General features: G+C 32.9%; 2 protein-coding genes across 2 annotated transcripts in view; both read left to right on the top strand.

Annotated features, from left to right (window-relative positions):
- LOC140447677 (uncharacterized) overlaps positions 1 to 15,044 on the top strand; it is a 665,708-nt gene that overhangs the window by 245,562 nt on the left and 405,102 nt on the right. The window lies entirely within an intron of this gene.
- Positions 109 to 1,423, top strand: LOC140448447 (uncharacterized). Its single transcript, XM_072541526.1, has 2 exons — positions 109 to 182; positions 344 to 1,423. The coding sequence occupies exons 1-2, from the start codon at positions 125 to 127 to the stop codon at positions 1,345 to 1,347; spliced, it is 1,062 nt and encodes a 353-aa protein (XP_072397627.1). The 5' UTR covers positions 109 to 124; the 3' UTR covers positions 1,348 to 1,423.

Raw genomic sequence — 15,044 nt, 5'->3', positions numbered from 1 at the left:
AGTTATTTTAACTGTACAAGTATTTAAAAATATATTCGCTTTTTATCTTTTTAAGATAATCATTTCACTTTTGTATAAATAGTGATCCTGTAGTTAGTTATTCGTACAGTTTGCTGCGAACAAAATGATAAAGATATTCATGTTTACGCTAGCCCTTTGGGCTAGTGCCAGTTGCACAAATGGTAAGAAAGGAATCATTATTTTAATAAAATTTGTACATAGTATGTATTTTACTTTAATTTTTGGTAATACAAGAGCGGCAGAATTAACTTTAACTTTATTTATATATGTTTCGATCATAAATTTCCTTTTTTTACAAAATAGTTTAATTTTCTTATTTCAGATGAAAGCTATGGCATATTTAATTATATTTTATCCGGCTCAGAAGATGCTAAAATATTGTTTGCCCCACTAAGAAATCCTACCGGACCACCAGAACCTCCTCCAAGCGACGGTCCCGAACCACCAAGCAACCCCACTAGACCACCAGAACCACCACCAAGCGAAGGACCTGAACCAACAGGACCTCCTCCACTAAGAAATCCTACCGGACAACCAGAACCTCCCCCAAGTGACGATCCCGAACCACCAAGCCACCCCACTGGACCACCAGAACCTCCACCAAGCGAAGAACCCGAACCAACAGGACCTCCCCCACTAAGAAATCCCACCGGACAACCAGAACCTCCTCCAAGCGACGGTCCCGAACCACCAAGCGACCCCACTGGACCACCAGAACCACCACCAAGCGAAGGACCTGAACCAACAGGACCTCCTCCACTAAGAAATCCTACCGGACAACCAGAACCTCCCCCAAGTGATGATCCCGAACCACCAAGCCACCCCACTGGACCACCAGAACCTCCCCCAAGCGAAGGACCCGTACCAACAGGACCTCCCCCACTAAGAAATCCTACCGGGCAACCAGAACCTCCACCAAGCGAAGAACCCGAACCAACAGGACCTCCCCCACTAGGAAATCCCACCGGACAACCAGAACCTCCTCCAAGCGACGGTCCCAAACCACCAAGCGATCCCACTGGACCACCAGAACCACCACCAAGCGAAGGACCTGAACCAACAGGACCTCCTCCACTAAGAAATCCTACCGGACAACCAGAACCTCCCCCAAGTGACGATCCCGAACCACCAAGCCACCCCACTGGACCACCAGAACCTCCCCCAAGCGAAGGACCCGAACCAACAGCACCTCCCCCACTAAGAAATCCTACCGGGCAACCAGAACCTCCTCCAAGCGACGAACCCGAACCACCAAGCCACCCCACTGGACCACCAGAACCTCCCCCAAGCGAAGGACCCGAACCAACGGGACCTCCACCAAGCTAATGTCCTGGTCTACCATGGTCCTTAGCTGTCATACTTTCTTAATTCATAATAATATACGTTTAAAGTATAAAAATAATTCTATTTTTTTTTTTATTTACAAATGAACGGATATTAAACAGTATTATTTTCAATATACCCAACGATTTTAGGTGTCCGCATAAATTATGGTCTTAGTGCAAGAAAAAATTTAGGAAATGAGAATTACAAGCCTGCTAAAGAGAAATTGAAACAGAAGGAAGAAAAAAACGCGTGTAAAAATTTACACGATGCGCGATGTAGTTAATATTAGAGAAGGCGAAACAGATATAGAAAATAGCCAAGCAAATATTAAATCAAGCAAAATGATTTTTATCAGATTACTCTTACTCGAAATAAAACAAAAAATTACTAGTGCACAAAACGGATGCCAAAAGGCGATGGAAAACATACTTTGATTGTTTATTGAATATCGAGAAACAGGAATAAGTAAGAGGCATCAATCACAGCGGTGAGCTTTTGCATATCGCAAAAGACAGACGTCTAGCCTTAAGATAATCGCCAACATCTATAGATGCACTATAAGAAGAAGAGGAACCAGTTGGCTATAAAGTTTGTTAATATAATTATGGATGTGCAAAATAATCAGCTGAATGTAGAAGCAGCATTCTGGTAGTTATATATAAGAAAAAAAAATGTGCAACAGTAAAAAAGAGGTATATGATGGAGTAACAACTAGTATTAGGACAGGTGAGAAAGAGGCTGATACTGTTCATGCGAAAGTAGGATTGTATCAGGGCGCAGTTCTTAGGTCTTATTTATCATCACGAATATTAGACCAGAACAAAAGAAAATTCCAAAGTAACTTTGATTCGTGCTTAAAAAAGGAATAAAAAACTGGAACGTTGGAGACAACATCTTGAATGATACTGAGGTCTAATACTGAGTAGATCAAAAGTAAAGTGTCTAATTAAAACATATTTTTTTAAAGCTATTTGTTTGAGTTTCTAGTAGAAAAAAGATAGTAACTTTTTACCTGGTAGCATGGTTAAATGGTTATAAAAATTAATATTTTTAAGTATCGAGTATCGGTATTAGAGAGCAGTGAAGAAGTACATAGAGATACATGTTGTTGACTGTAAAGTTGAAATGAAATGGAAAAGTGTTGGGTAAAAGAAAAATTCTGATGACAATGAAAGATAAATTCTAAGACTATTATACGAGACCAGTTGTGATATACGACATCTTGGCTAACATGTTAGGCAACTTAAAATAAATAAAATGGATAAATGTACGCTGCAGATATGATAAAGGTAAATAAGCGGCGTGACAAAAAAGCATAATATTGAGTCTAAATTTATTAGAAAATGTGTAGCACTAATATGAAGAAGTTTAGTTATACAAACCAAATTTGGCGAAGTTTTAAGGCAAAATTAATAATGACGATTCTTTTTATCTTTTGAAATATCCTAAAATATATTGTTAAATAGTTAGATTGTTCTGTTACAATGTATAGAAATTCCTGGCATTACGTTAATGAAGTATTCCATGATATGGTATTCTTTGTCGTAAATAATTATACTTTGACTGTGTTGCAATAGCTACAAACACATGCTTTTAATTTTTATGTTGACTTTAAGGTCAACGAAATTGGACCTAATGAAAACTGAGGATTTAAAAAAGTCCCTTGGAAATTAAGGTTTTTTATTTTTGTATTTTAAACTTTTTTGAAAAAAAAAATAACCCCCCAGTTTACCCCCATTAGCTTAGCAGATGTGACATCATCGATAATTGTTTTAAATAGAAAGGGCATATTTATATCTAAAAAATTAAAAGCCCATATTTTTATGACCAAACTCATCACATTTAAACTTTAGTATACAGAGTGTAAAGGAAACCAGTGCTCGTATTTCTTAAAATTTAATTCGAAATTTATTTTACAAAAAAAATTATAAAAAAAGTTAATTTCATATTAAACACAAACAAATAACATAATTACAACAAATGCTCGAATGGAGTTGCCTATTTTTGTACAATACAGAAGGTAGATTGTTTATCTATTAAAGATAACCAATTCCATTCAAATGATAATGGCTTTGTAATCGGCGGTAGATCAACAATACAATAAAATATAGTGGTAACGACTGCACTCAGTATATTGCTAAAAATCATGTAGGCTGTGAAGACATGTCAAATTCCTTAGCAACCAGACAGTAAGTTTTGATGATCTTAGGTTACGGCGATCGTAAATGAAGTATGGCGGAAGTATGCGATGTCTTTAATGAAAAATATTATGATCGAGGACCAATAAGTAAAGCGACGGTAAGCAAAATATTGAATAAATTTAATGATATTGTCCTTTTACCTTTATCAACTAACAATGAAACCTGTCGTGGCGCTGTTCATAAAATTCTAAAAAGGGTCAAATTATATCCATATAAAATTAAACTTATACATGAACTCAATGAAGACGACTTGCATAGACGCATGAAGTTTTGCGAAAATATGTTATATAATTGTGTAATCTAAATAATAGATTTAAATAATAAAACCTTGTTTTCTGATGAGTCCTCCTTTAATTTAAATGGTACCGTTAACAGATTGTTAACAGGAATACCACTATATGATCGTATTTTTTGACGGTACTGTGACGGGTAAAAGGTATTTAGAGATGTTGCAAACCTACTTAGTTCCATTTTTAACCGTAACATTTCCAGATATCAATAATCCTGGTCAAATAGATTCGACCATTTGGTTTTATCAAAACGGAGCAAGTCTACATTATGCTGTAGTGGGTAAAAATTTTCTAAATGCAACTTTTCTCAATCGCTGGATTGAACGACGCGGCCGTATTGAATGGCCTGGTAGATCACCAGATTTGAATCCTATGGACTGCTCTATTTAAGGTTATTTGAAAAATAAGGTAATAATATGTTTACCAAAAATTATAAATTATAAAAGAAAAATAAAAAAAATAGTATTCTATCTCAGTAACTGGCTTATTTAATAAAGTACTAAAAATACCGCAAAACTGATACGCTATCATAACAATAACCACCTGAAAAACGTGCCAGCTTTTTTAAGCCAGAAAACTCGTGAGAATATCGCTTCCCAATCGAACCATTAATTTATTTTTCGAAATATTGAAAAATAAACTCTAAAAGGTATTAGAAATTAAAAACGACCAATAGAAGATATAAACAAGATATTGGGCATAGTGAGATAGCCCGATATAATAGTAATAATAAATTCTCCCGTTAGTGATACCATAGTAAATCATAAGAAAAAATGCGGAAAAAACCTCATGATACCATCCCGACATGGTAAGTATTTGGTCTTATATTTAGTTTTACACTCAATATTAACACCAAACTCTGATTTTATATGTATGTTATTTAAAAACATAAATAGCGTATTCTAGAAATGATATTGACTAAGTATGGAATACTATGACAGTATGGAATCAATAACGGGAGAACTTTACTGTCGTTGGATGTAGTTGTCTTTTTATAAAAACGGATCACATTCTATAATTTTTTCTGAGGGATATGCTCAAGTTAAAGTTTATTTTATGTAATCGAATAAACGAAACACAAAAGAGAGGCAACAATCCAAGGATATAATAAAAATTGAGACTTGAAATGTGAGAGGTACTTATGAACAGGGAGCTTTAAGAAACAGACCAAATTATGGAAAATATACAATAGATATCCTTGCCCTGCAAGAAACGAAACAACGGGGAAATGAAATAATAAAAATAGAAAAGAGCACACTGTTCAAAAGTGGGGAAACCAAGAGATATTTTGGAGTGGGATTCATGGTGTCGGAGAAAGTAAACAAAGCAGTTGTAAATGAGAGTCAGAGGAAAGTATAAGAAGGTAAGTATCATTAATGTACATACGCCCACTGAAGGTAAAGACTTAGAAACCAAAACAAAGTTCTACGAAAAGCAAAGCAACCTAATAGGGAATATACAGAAATACGATATTAAGATAATCATTGGTGACATGAATGCGAAAGTCAGAAAAGAGAAAATATATACAAGAATAACAGGGGAACAAAGTGTACATAAGGAATCAAATGAAAACGGGAAAAAGTTAATATAATTTGCTACAGAGAACAAAATGAAGATACTTAGCAAAAAGTTTAATCACAAAGACGTTCATAAGGTAACATAGACTTCCCCCGATGGAAAAATGAAAATCAGATAAATCATGTCCTAATTAAAAGCAAACATAATAAGGCAATAATCGATTGCAGGATTTACAGAGGGGCAGATACTAACAGTGAACATACACTAATAATAGCAAAACTAAAACAAGAACCAACAATAATACCAAAACCTGTTAGAGGTAGAATAAATTACCAAGCAGGTTGTAAACACTCTAGAGGAAGAAATAATTAAAAAACTAGAGAATTCAGTCAAACAGGATATATATGAAGAATCGCAGACCATACAGACAGCCATGTTGGAAGCAGCGGAAAAGTGTATAGGAAGAGAGCATATAAAAAGACGGCAAGACTGGTTCGATTAAGAATGTGGGAATGTTTTGGCAAGAAGAAATAGGGCAAAACTAAAAAGAGATAAAGAAAATCTCCGAAATGCGATCGAAAACTATGTGGCAAGAAGAAGGGAAGTGAAAAGAATTTGCAAAAAAAAAGAAAGAGCAGCTAGAAAAGCAATTGCAAAACATAGAAGCTACATAAACAGAGAGGTAAAGAATTTCTACCAAGAAGTTAAGAAATCCAGAGAAACTACAAAGAATAATCCACAGTATTGCAGAAACAAAGAAGGCTTAATCCTTGGTTAAACAACAGAAAAATTGACCAACAAGAGGAACTTGAGAGAAAAAAGAATTGGCAAGGAGATGAAGTAGGGACGTGTGAGGAATCAACTCTAAATGAAGTCAAAGAAATAATAAGAAACCTAAAAAATAACAAAAATGCAGGAGAAAGTGGTATCCCAGCTGAGATTTGTTAAGGAAGGTGGCGAAAGATTGAAAGAAAGGATATTTCACTTGACACTAATGATTTGGTAAAAGGGAGAAATGCCGAAACAATGGCATAGTGCTTTTATTTGTTCTATCTATAAAAAAGGAGGCAAAACGGAGTGCGATAACTATAGAGGTATACTATAGAAGTTACAGAAGAGTATTAGAAGTAGTGTAGAAGTAGTAAAATATGATAACAAAGTGATTGCAGAGTACCAGAAAGGTTTTAGATCAGGAAGTCAACTCCTGATTAAATAAGTATGTTAAAATTAATATAAAATAATAGCTATGAATAAAACTTAGGATTACATAAATATGCTATTTATCGATTTTAAACAAGAATATTTCGCAGAGAATATTTGGAGAAGACGAAATAATGAGGATGTATGGAACACCAGCAATTACGGCAAAAATACGAGCCCAAAGAGCTAGATGGCTTGGTCACATTATACGAATACCAGAGAATCGAAGTTAAAACAGTACTGAAGGAGGGAGAAATTGGAAAAAAAGAAGAGGACGTTCAAAGAAGAAGTGATGGGAAGCAGTAAAGCAAGACTTGTCAGAAATAGGCGTAAGAAATTGGAGAGAGAAACCAGGGGACCGAAAAAAATGGAGGGAAATAACCAAGTTTTTGGAAGCCAGAGGCCTACAAGGCCTGTAGCGGTGTTTACATATATATATATATATATATATATATATATATATATATATATATATATATATATATATATATATATATATATATATATATGTATAAATATATATTTATATATATATATATATATACATATATATATATATATATATATATATATATATATATATAAATATATATATATATATATGTATATATATATATATATATATATATATATATATATATATATATATATATATAGATATATATCGTTTGACTATCTTACAATAAAATCGTCCCAGGAACGCAAATCAGTATTATCATTTCAAAGTCGTCTACTTTAAAATGTATAATATTTGTCTGAATTGTCAATATGAATGAGTCAGATAAAATTAAATTATTGAAAGAACTTTTTATCTAGTAATAAAAAACAAAATTTGTTTACGTTATTAATGTTTGTATTTTGAAAACGATTTCCGAAGTGGAAATTAGAACGTCAAAAATAAATTTATTGTAAACTGTGGCTTATTTTCAACGAAGATAGTAATTGCATTAAATGCTTCTTGCACGTAAATGACTGACAACGGCAATACTTCAGTGAAGCTGAGGATATTTTTTTCTTCACTACAAATTGCCCACACACACCGTGCTTTGAAGGATTTCTATTTTGTTCTTCTTAAGTAAGTTTAACCTCCCAACTATAACTCACATTGAGAAAAGCACTTATATCTTGAGGGAAATGTCTGAATGTTGATCTGAAGCTCTTTTATTAGAACATTAGAAATCTTAAGATTTTCTTTGCGATACTAAATTCAAATTTTTATCATTGCGCTTTCTACAAATTGGAAAGCACAGAGAATGCTAAAAAACGGTTTTTCCGTTTTCTCATTTATTATGCCCCCAAACTTATCAGACCGTAGAAAACTACAGGCGACCATCTCATCCTAGAAGCCGAGTGATCGGCACACGCTTTATCTACATCATTATCCACTCTACCATTTTTTGGTGTCAGGATCCATTTCTTTGTCGCCATGTAATGTTAAAAGTAATATTACAGCCTTATTTTACCGAGTTACATATTTATAGTAAACTATCATTTTATATTTTTTTTGCATCGACTACCAACCACAACAATTCTATTTTTTGGAAACCAAAAAGTGTGGATTGAACAGTCGTTTTATTTGGCAAAAATTTTAGAGTTTCAGAGTTGTTTTTCTTTATTTTGCCCAAAACCAGAATATTTTTTGATATCAAAAATTCTGCAAAGGTTACATTTATGTACCAATTACCAATAATCAAATTCCGGTTTGATTAGACGCTATACAATATTTCTTGAGATGTTAAAAGTCACAAATGATCCATCAGGTTGGTTTTCGCAATATATTTGTAGATTTGACATTTTAACCCCGTATTTTGCTGATTTACTAGAAATATATTGTATCAAGCTATAAAAATGTCTAAATGGATGAAGCATCTCATCAATTGTATTATATTCGCTCATATGATAAAATGAATTGCAATTATTGACATAAGCTTGGAAGAAGTCACGTATTGCTGCCAGTTTGTCAACCTTCTTTCTTTAGGTTCTTATATACATATCGAATTCCAAACAATGATAATAAAAAAGAATCTCTTGTAACTTATGACATATCTTGCTATTATAATTCAGATACCATCACCAGAAAAATCTGTTTAACATTTAAGTTATGAGATTTTTTTTATACCCAAAAAATATAGTAGATCCAAGGATGCCATAAATTTGTACCTTTTCATGTTTTTACAGTCCTGATCTTTCGAAAGGTGATGAACTCTTATCTACTACTACTACTATCGGTTTACAGCGTTCTCCGACGCCTTTCGACTCCTAACCGCCATTCTTCTCTACTTAACCATAGGCCTGGAGGGATTTCTCTTTCCTCTAGTTCTTTTTCTATCCCCTTTTTCCAGCTTCTTCTCGGCCTTCCTCTTTTCCTTTTCCCTTGTAGTGTCCACGTCAAAATCTGTTTCGGAATACTGTCATCTAGCGTTCTCTGTGGCCGTACCATATTAACTGTTTTGTTTTTATGTCATCAACTATTGTATGCTTGATTCCCATCATTTCTCGTATTCTCTCATTTGGTATCCGATCTCTTCTCAATTTGCCTGCGCTGCTTTTCTCCAGAAGTCCATTTCCGTTGCTAATAACAGTTTCTCTGTTCTTTGTTTTATTGGCCAAACTTCACTGACATATGTGATTACACTCTTATGTATGGTGTTGTATATAAATTGTTCGTTCGCTTTAGATATTGTTTGGTCCCACAGAATGCCGTTCATCATGGATATAGCTTTTCTACCCTGTATGGTTCTGTCTTTTATAGCAGCATCGAGTGTTCCATCTTGAGTTATCTTCATACCCAGGTACCTGTATTCATGAACTTATGTATGAACTCTTATCTATTGATCGTTAACATTTTTTGAGTACTTCAAAATATCTTCTGTCATAGAAAAGTCGATAATTTGGAGTAACGCATTTAGTTCATTTTCAAAACTAAATGCACGATGAGTCAGACCAGTGGGTATTTTGACTTCGTTTATTGTTTAGTTTATGGCTTACGCCATTTTGTTGATTTATTAAAAAAACGTACTTTTAGTTCAACAGAAGCAATAAAATATTCGAGAAAAAAAGTTACAAGAATATTAAAAATATAGTTACAAGAAACGGCGCGTGTCGTAAATTTTACGAAACCCGATACGTTGTTAGTTTACACAGAAATATATTGAACCTCGTAAACCTAGAAGCTGGACCCGCTCGACTATTTGGTATTGCGCTTTCAGTGCTTGCTGAAAGGTTAAAACAATAGATGGCTTAAATACAAATGCAAATACAAAAATTAAATCAACGCCGACATGAATCAGATAAGCGAAGAAACCTAGTCCCTTCATCTTCCATTTGTTAATGAGTACAATAACATAAACGCTCTCAAAACAGAAGACAGAACGGTATAAATAACAAAGCATCATAGTAAGCTTTGAAAATGGCTCCGCAATCAAAGCTAAAATTAAGGACAGCGTAAACAAAGAATTGCGTAAGTTTCATTAGATTATTAGCGAACTCAGTAATTAATTATTAACATACCATTTGAATAAAAGTGCATGACGACATATAGAAAGCCAAAATATCCAACCCATAACTAGAGAAGTAAACCAGTAGTTAACAACAAAACTGTGATACAAATTCAAATATCTATATAAATCAACGCCGACATGAATCAGATAAGCAGAGAAAGCTAGTCCCTTCATCTTCCATTTGTTAATGAGTAAAATAACATAAACGCTCTTAAAACAGAAGACAGAACGGTATAAATAACGAAGCATCGTAGTAAGCTTTGAAAATGACTCCGCAATCTAAGCTAAAATTAAGGACAGCGTAAACAAAGAATTGCGTAAGTTTCATTAGATTATTAGCAAACTCGATAATTAATTATTAACATACCATTTGAATAAAAGTGCATGACGACATATAGAAAGCCAAAATATCCAACTCATAACTAGAGAAGTAAACCAGTAGTTAACAACAAAACTGTGATACAAATTCAAATGGTAAAGTTTTTCGATTATGGCGTATGAAATATGAAAAAGGACAATAACAATACCAAAAGTATGATTAGAGTAGCGGAAATTATTATATATTGAGAAATATAACTGGCAAAACTAAAAAAGAATATAAGAGCACAATGTGAGGTGCAAAATGTAGTAAGATAATGAAGACAAATATTGCATCAAAAGTATATAGTTACATGGAAACTGGAGACCGAGAATTGTGCAAGGAATACAGGCGAAGTTTGGGTAGTCCACCTCCCAAGTGACCTTCTCACCATGAACTAGTATCAACAGATCGAAAGTTCTTAAATACGAAAAAGAACAGAAAAAAAATTGAGTATTGTTAATTTTAGATTTTCTTTTTATGATTATCTAGGAGACTATGTGGATGTTTTCGGGTTTTTATATTTTGCATTTCAATTCCAAAATTATTTTGATAGACATTTAATATTACATTTTAATTTAGCCGCGGCTTAAATATATAAAGTAAAACAAAAACTGTAAAACTGTGTCACTTAATACAAGTCGTATCTAAAAAACAGGGTTTAATTTTAGTTATTTTATATATTAATAAATTTTTATCAGATGTCGCTTTCATCAAGTTTAATACAGTTAACATTTAATTCCAAAAATTAAATGACAGGTTGTGTTTTAAAAACCAATTAATACAAAAATAAAAGTTGAAACAAAGATGTAGGGCGAAGTTCAAATGTTTTTACTACATTTATCTTTTGACTAGTTCATAATACAGAAATATTCTCTCCTGTTTGTCGCTAAAATCGATATACCGTAACTGTCTTAAATAAAACGATATTATCAACTTTTATTGTGTGTTGAGCACAGTCTATTCTAGCTTTATATGTCATAATATATCCAATGGCTCAAACGAAGTGTATATTTTTAATGTGCAAGTTTATCTCAACCTAAAGAGAATTCATTATATCTGATTAGTAGTGGAATAATGTTGGTCAGGTAGCCAAGTGAGCCAGGCGGACGAATCGCATTCACTTAACTTTAAACGATATAGATAGCGATGGTTCAAACCTGAGCAAAAGATAAAAAGGCTAACATATCGTTATAATATTGTACATAGTATTGGACCGACCTATGGATGCGCAGTACGACAAGATGTGCTTGCGGCTCGGTGTAACTCACTCCATATATCAATACCGAAAGGCCGAGTACGCCTAAAAACCGGAATATATCAGAATAGATAATATGTTAAAATCTTCAAATTTTCTTTGATTACTTTTAAGGGTTTAAGAAATAATTTATCAGCAATAACAAATTAGCAGAAAAGAAAGGTCTATAGGGATCTAACATCATTGAAAAACTTTCTTGGTTTATTTATTATTACAACTTCTGCGAACTTCCAGACAGCTGAAACGTAAAAATGTTTTCTAATCACAAGAATGAATTAAAGAGAAAGTCATCTCATCATAATTGTTGCTCCCTCAAATAGCGTCATTACGAAGATCAAATACTGATTTTTTTTCATTCATCAAAATATTTGTTTTATTCATGGTATTATTTTCTTAATGGTATGTTCGTTACAAAATAATCTATATACCTTTGTCATAACACCTGTAATAATTAAGCGATCATAGAATTATGTTCGAGTCTAGATAAGTTTTTGGGTTTTTTAATTAGAGTTTTTTAATTTTTAATTTTTAATTCTAGTGATTTTTTATCTGGATCAGGATTACTACCATTCTTCTCCTTGTTTTCCCTTTTTCTTTCTCAAATATTTAAATTTGGATTTTTAAATTAATTTTAATTGTTTTAATAAAATTTTGAGTTAATTTTTAAGTTGTTTGGGATTGCATTTTAATTATCAGAATCATTAGAACAGTCACTCTCATCTTTAATTAGTTTATCATATAATACTCAATTGATTATAAGCAATAAAAAATGAATCGATAAACAATTATATGATAGAGCCAAAAGTATTTTTAGATAAGAAAAGCGCATTAACATCTTATTTAGTACAACATCATCCTTTCATTTGTAAATAAAGAATTTTTATAGAATAGAGAAAGTAGAACAGAAATCATTTAACAATATCCTATCACCGTACGTCAGAGAGTGATAAGAGCGTTTGAAGGATAAGAAAAGGGCAACTTAATAAATGGCCAAAAATAAACAACCTACTTATTATCCAAGGAAAGGTAGAAGGCCGAAGATCACAAGGAAGATCTTCAACAAGATGTATAGATCAAATTACAAGCGTATGCAAAAGAACTGTGCATGAGTTAAAGAAATAACCAGAGACACAGATCTTTGGAGACGGACAATACACGACGTCACGATCACCGCTACACTTCCTCTGGGGGATAAGGATTAAAGAGAGAGAGATCACCGTACGTAAAAAATTTTAAACAACAAACACATCAAGATCTATTTTATCTAAAACCATACCTAATAACAAACAAGAAAGTACAAAGGATTGTCTAACAATAAAACTTTTGTTTTCAACACTTCCACAAAATTTATTATAATTTATTATCACTACAGATGTTTCGACAGAGTGCCTTTCTCAAGTGATGGATTTTTGGTATGCGTTTACACCTTATAGTTATCAATTAAATAAGTTGAGGGGGAAAAACTGTTTGTCTCAGGTTGGTTATTCAGAATTATATCTGTATTTTTAATTTATTAATTTCCATAGATTTTAATAAAGATAGCTCAAGGCTATTATTTTGAATGTGAAGAATGTGAAATTGGTCATGAAAAGAATGATTATGGTCTAGAAGGTGAAGTGCGTACGTATATGTTTTTCTATTATTGAAAGTCCTTTTGTGTTCATCTACACGTTTATTTAAAGTTCTACCAGTTTGACCGATGTAAGTTTTTAGGCAGTTAGACATTTAAGTGCCCAAAAACTTACATCGCCTCAAAACCTCATCCATTTTTGTTTTGTCTGGTGACCATTCCTACTTTAAATTTTTTTGTGAGTGTTCACTGTAATTTTTTTAATTTGTGACCATTTCATATATGAATATGTTTCTATCTTTTCTTCTTGTTTGAGGTCACGAAATTTTTAATTAACTAGTTTAGTTGTAATTTGAGCAGTATCTGGTTCTTGTAATTTTTTATTATCACCTTTGGTGTAATTACGTAATCGCCGTTTTTTCTTAGTCGTCTATTCATATCCATGACTATTGGATTGTGATCGGATTTAACATCACTACATACACTACTTTACTGATTTTATCCCATTTCTAAACTTTTTACTGACAAGAATGTACTCAACACGATTTCGGATTATTCGATCCATCTTATCTCCTAGTGCTTTTCATGTGTATAATCTTCTCTTTGGCAGCTTAAGTAAGGTGTTGCTCACTACCATTTATTATCGCATAGAAAATTGGAATAGTCTTTCTCGTCTCTGGTTTCTCTCACCCAATCTGAACTTTCTAAAGTTCTCCTCATTACTTTCTTCAACGATGACTCGTAAGATGAGTCAATTTCTTACTCGAGTTTGTCCTCGGTGAGGGCGTATAGATGTATTAAGTTGAGTTTGCCAAGGTTGACTAAAGTTGAAGCATGATTATTCTCTTTGAGTAGGGTAGAAACTTTACTAGAATCGTTCGTTTCTTAATTAAGAAGAATTCTTTTCATATAAAAGTGGTTTCTATTAGTGTTTCCAGACCAATATAGAGACTATTTTTCTGTTTGACATTTTCCCGAGTTTAACCATTAAGTTTTACTTAGTCCTAATACTTGTATATATAGTCTATCCATCTTAGATACAACGTTGTCTAGTTGTCCTATCTGATATAAAATTCTGCTGTTTTAAGTAGATATTCTAATATCATTATTTTAAGTGTTGAGGCCTTTTCCTTGACTAGCTGACGAGAAGATCCTTCGTACCGTCTTTCCACTAAAGAAGTATTACTTCTGTGTTAGGCTAGGATTTTGAGCAATTTTATTGTCTTAAGAAAACAGATATTGCACTAGTTTATCTTTGCTTTGCGTACCGTAATATCCCATCCATTAAATATATCCATACCTTGGAATTCCAATAACAAGCCAATTTAAAATAATTTTTTTCTCGGTTTAACTCGGTAATGGTGATCGCTGCTGCCCTTCACCAGGAGTTTTAAGACTAGAAAGAATATATTTTATTATACTTATGAGGTTATATTTGGATAGTCCTAAAAATATATAGAAATAGTTTGTTTACCGAAGTACACATTTTACATCATTGTATTCTGTTCTGCCATGCCTTCTAGCATATGACTATAATATTATCCACCATAGAAGCATGTTTGCAATATGGTAATTGCATTCGACAAGAAGTGGCCCAAATATTCAACATTTCGCAGGATGTAATTGGTTAACCTAAAAACATTTTTATATACTTGACAGAGCTAATATACGGCAAGAAGATGGCCGATAACCAGCTACGTCCGTAAAACAGGACCATTGTATTATTACGATAGAACAAATTGTATGTATCGTATTTTAGGCTTCAAGCATACATAAGCAGTTACATAGGTTTGTCTACATGC

Source organism: Diabrotica undecimpunctata, chromosome 8 (assembly GCF_040954645.1).
Source record: "Diabrotica undecimpunctata isolate CICGRU chromosome 8, icDiaUnde3, whole genome shotgun sequence".
Taxonomy (NCBI): Eukaryota; Metazoa; Arthropoda; class Insecta; order Coleoptera; family Chrysomelidae; genus Diabrotica; species Diabrotica undecimpunctata.
Note: the sequence above shows the minus strand (reverse complement) of the source record. Positions and strands in the feature narration are given on the sequence as shown.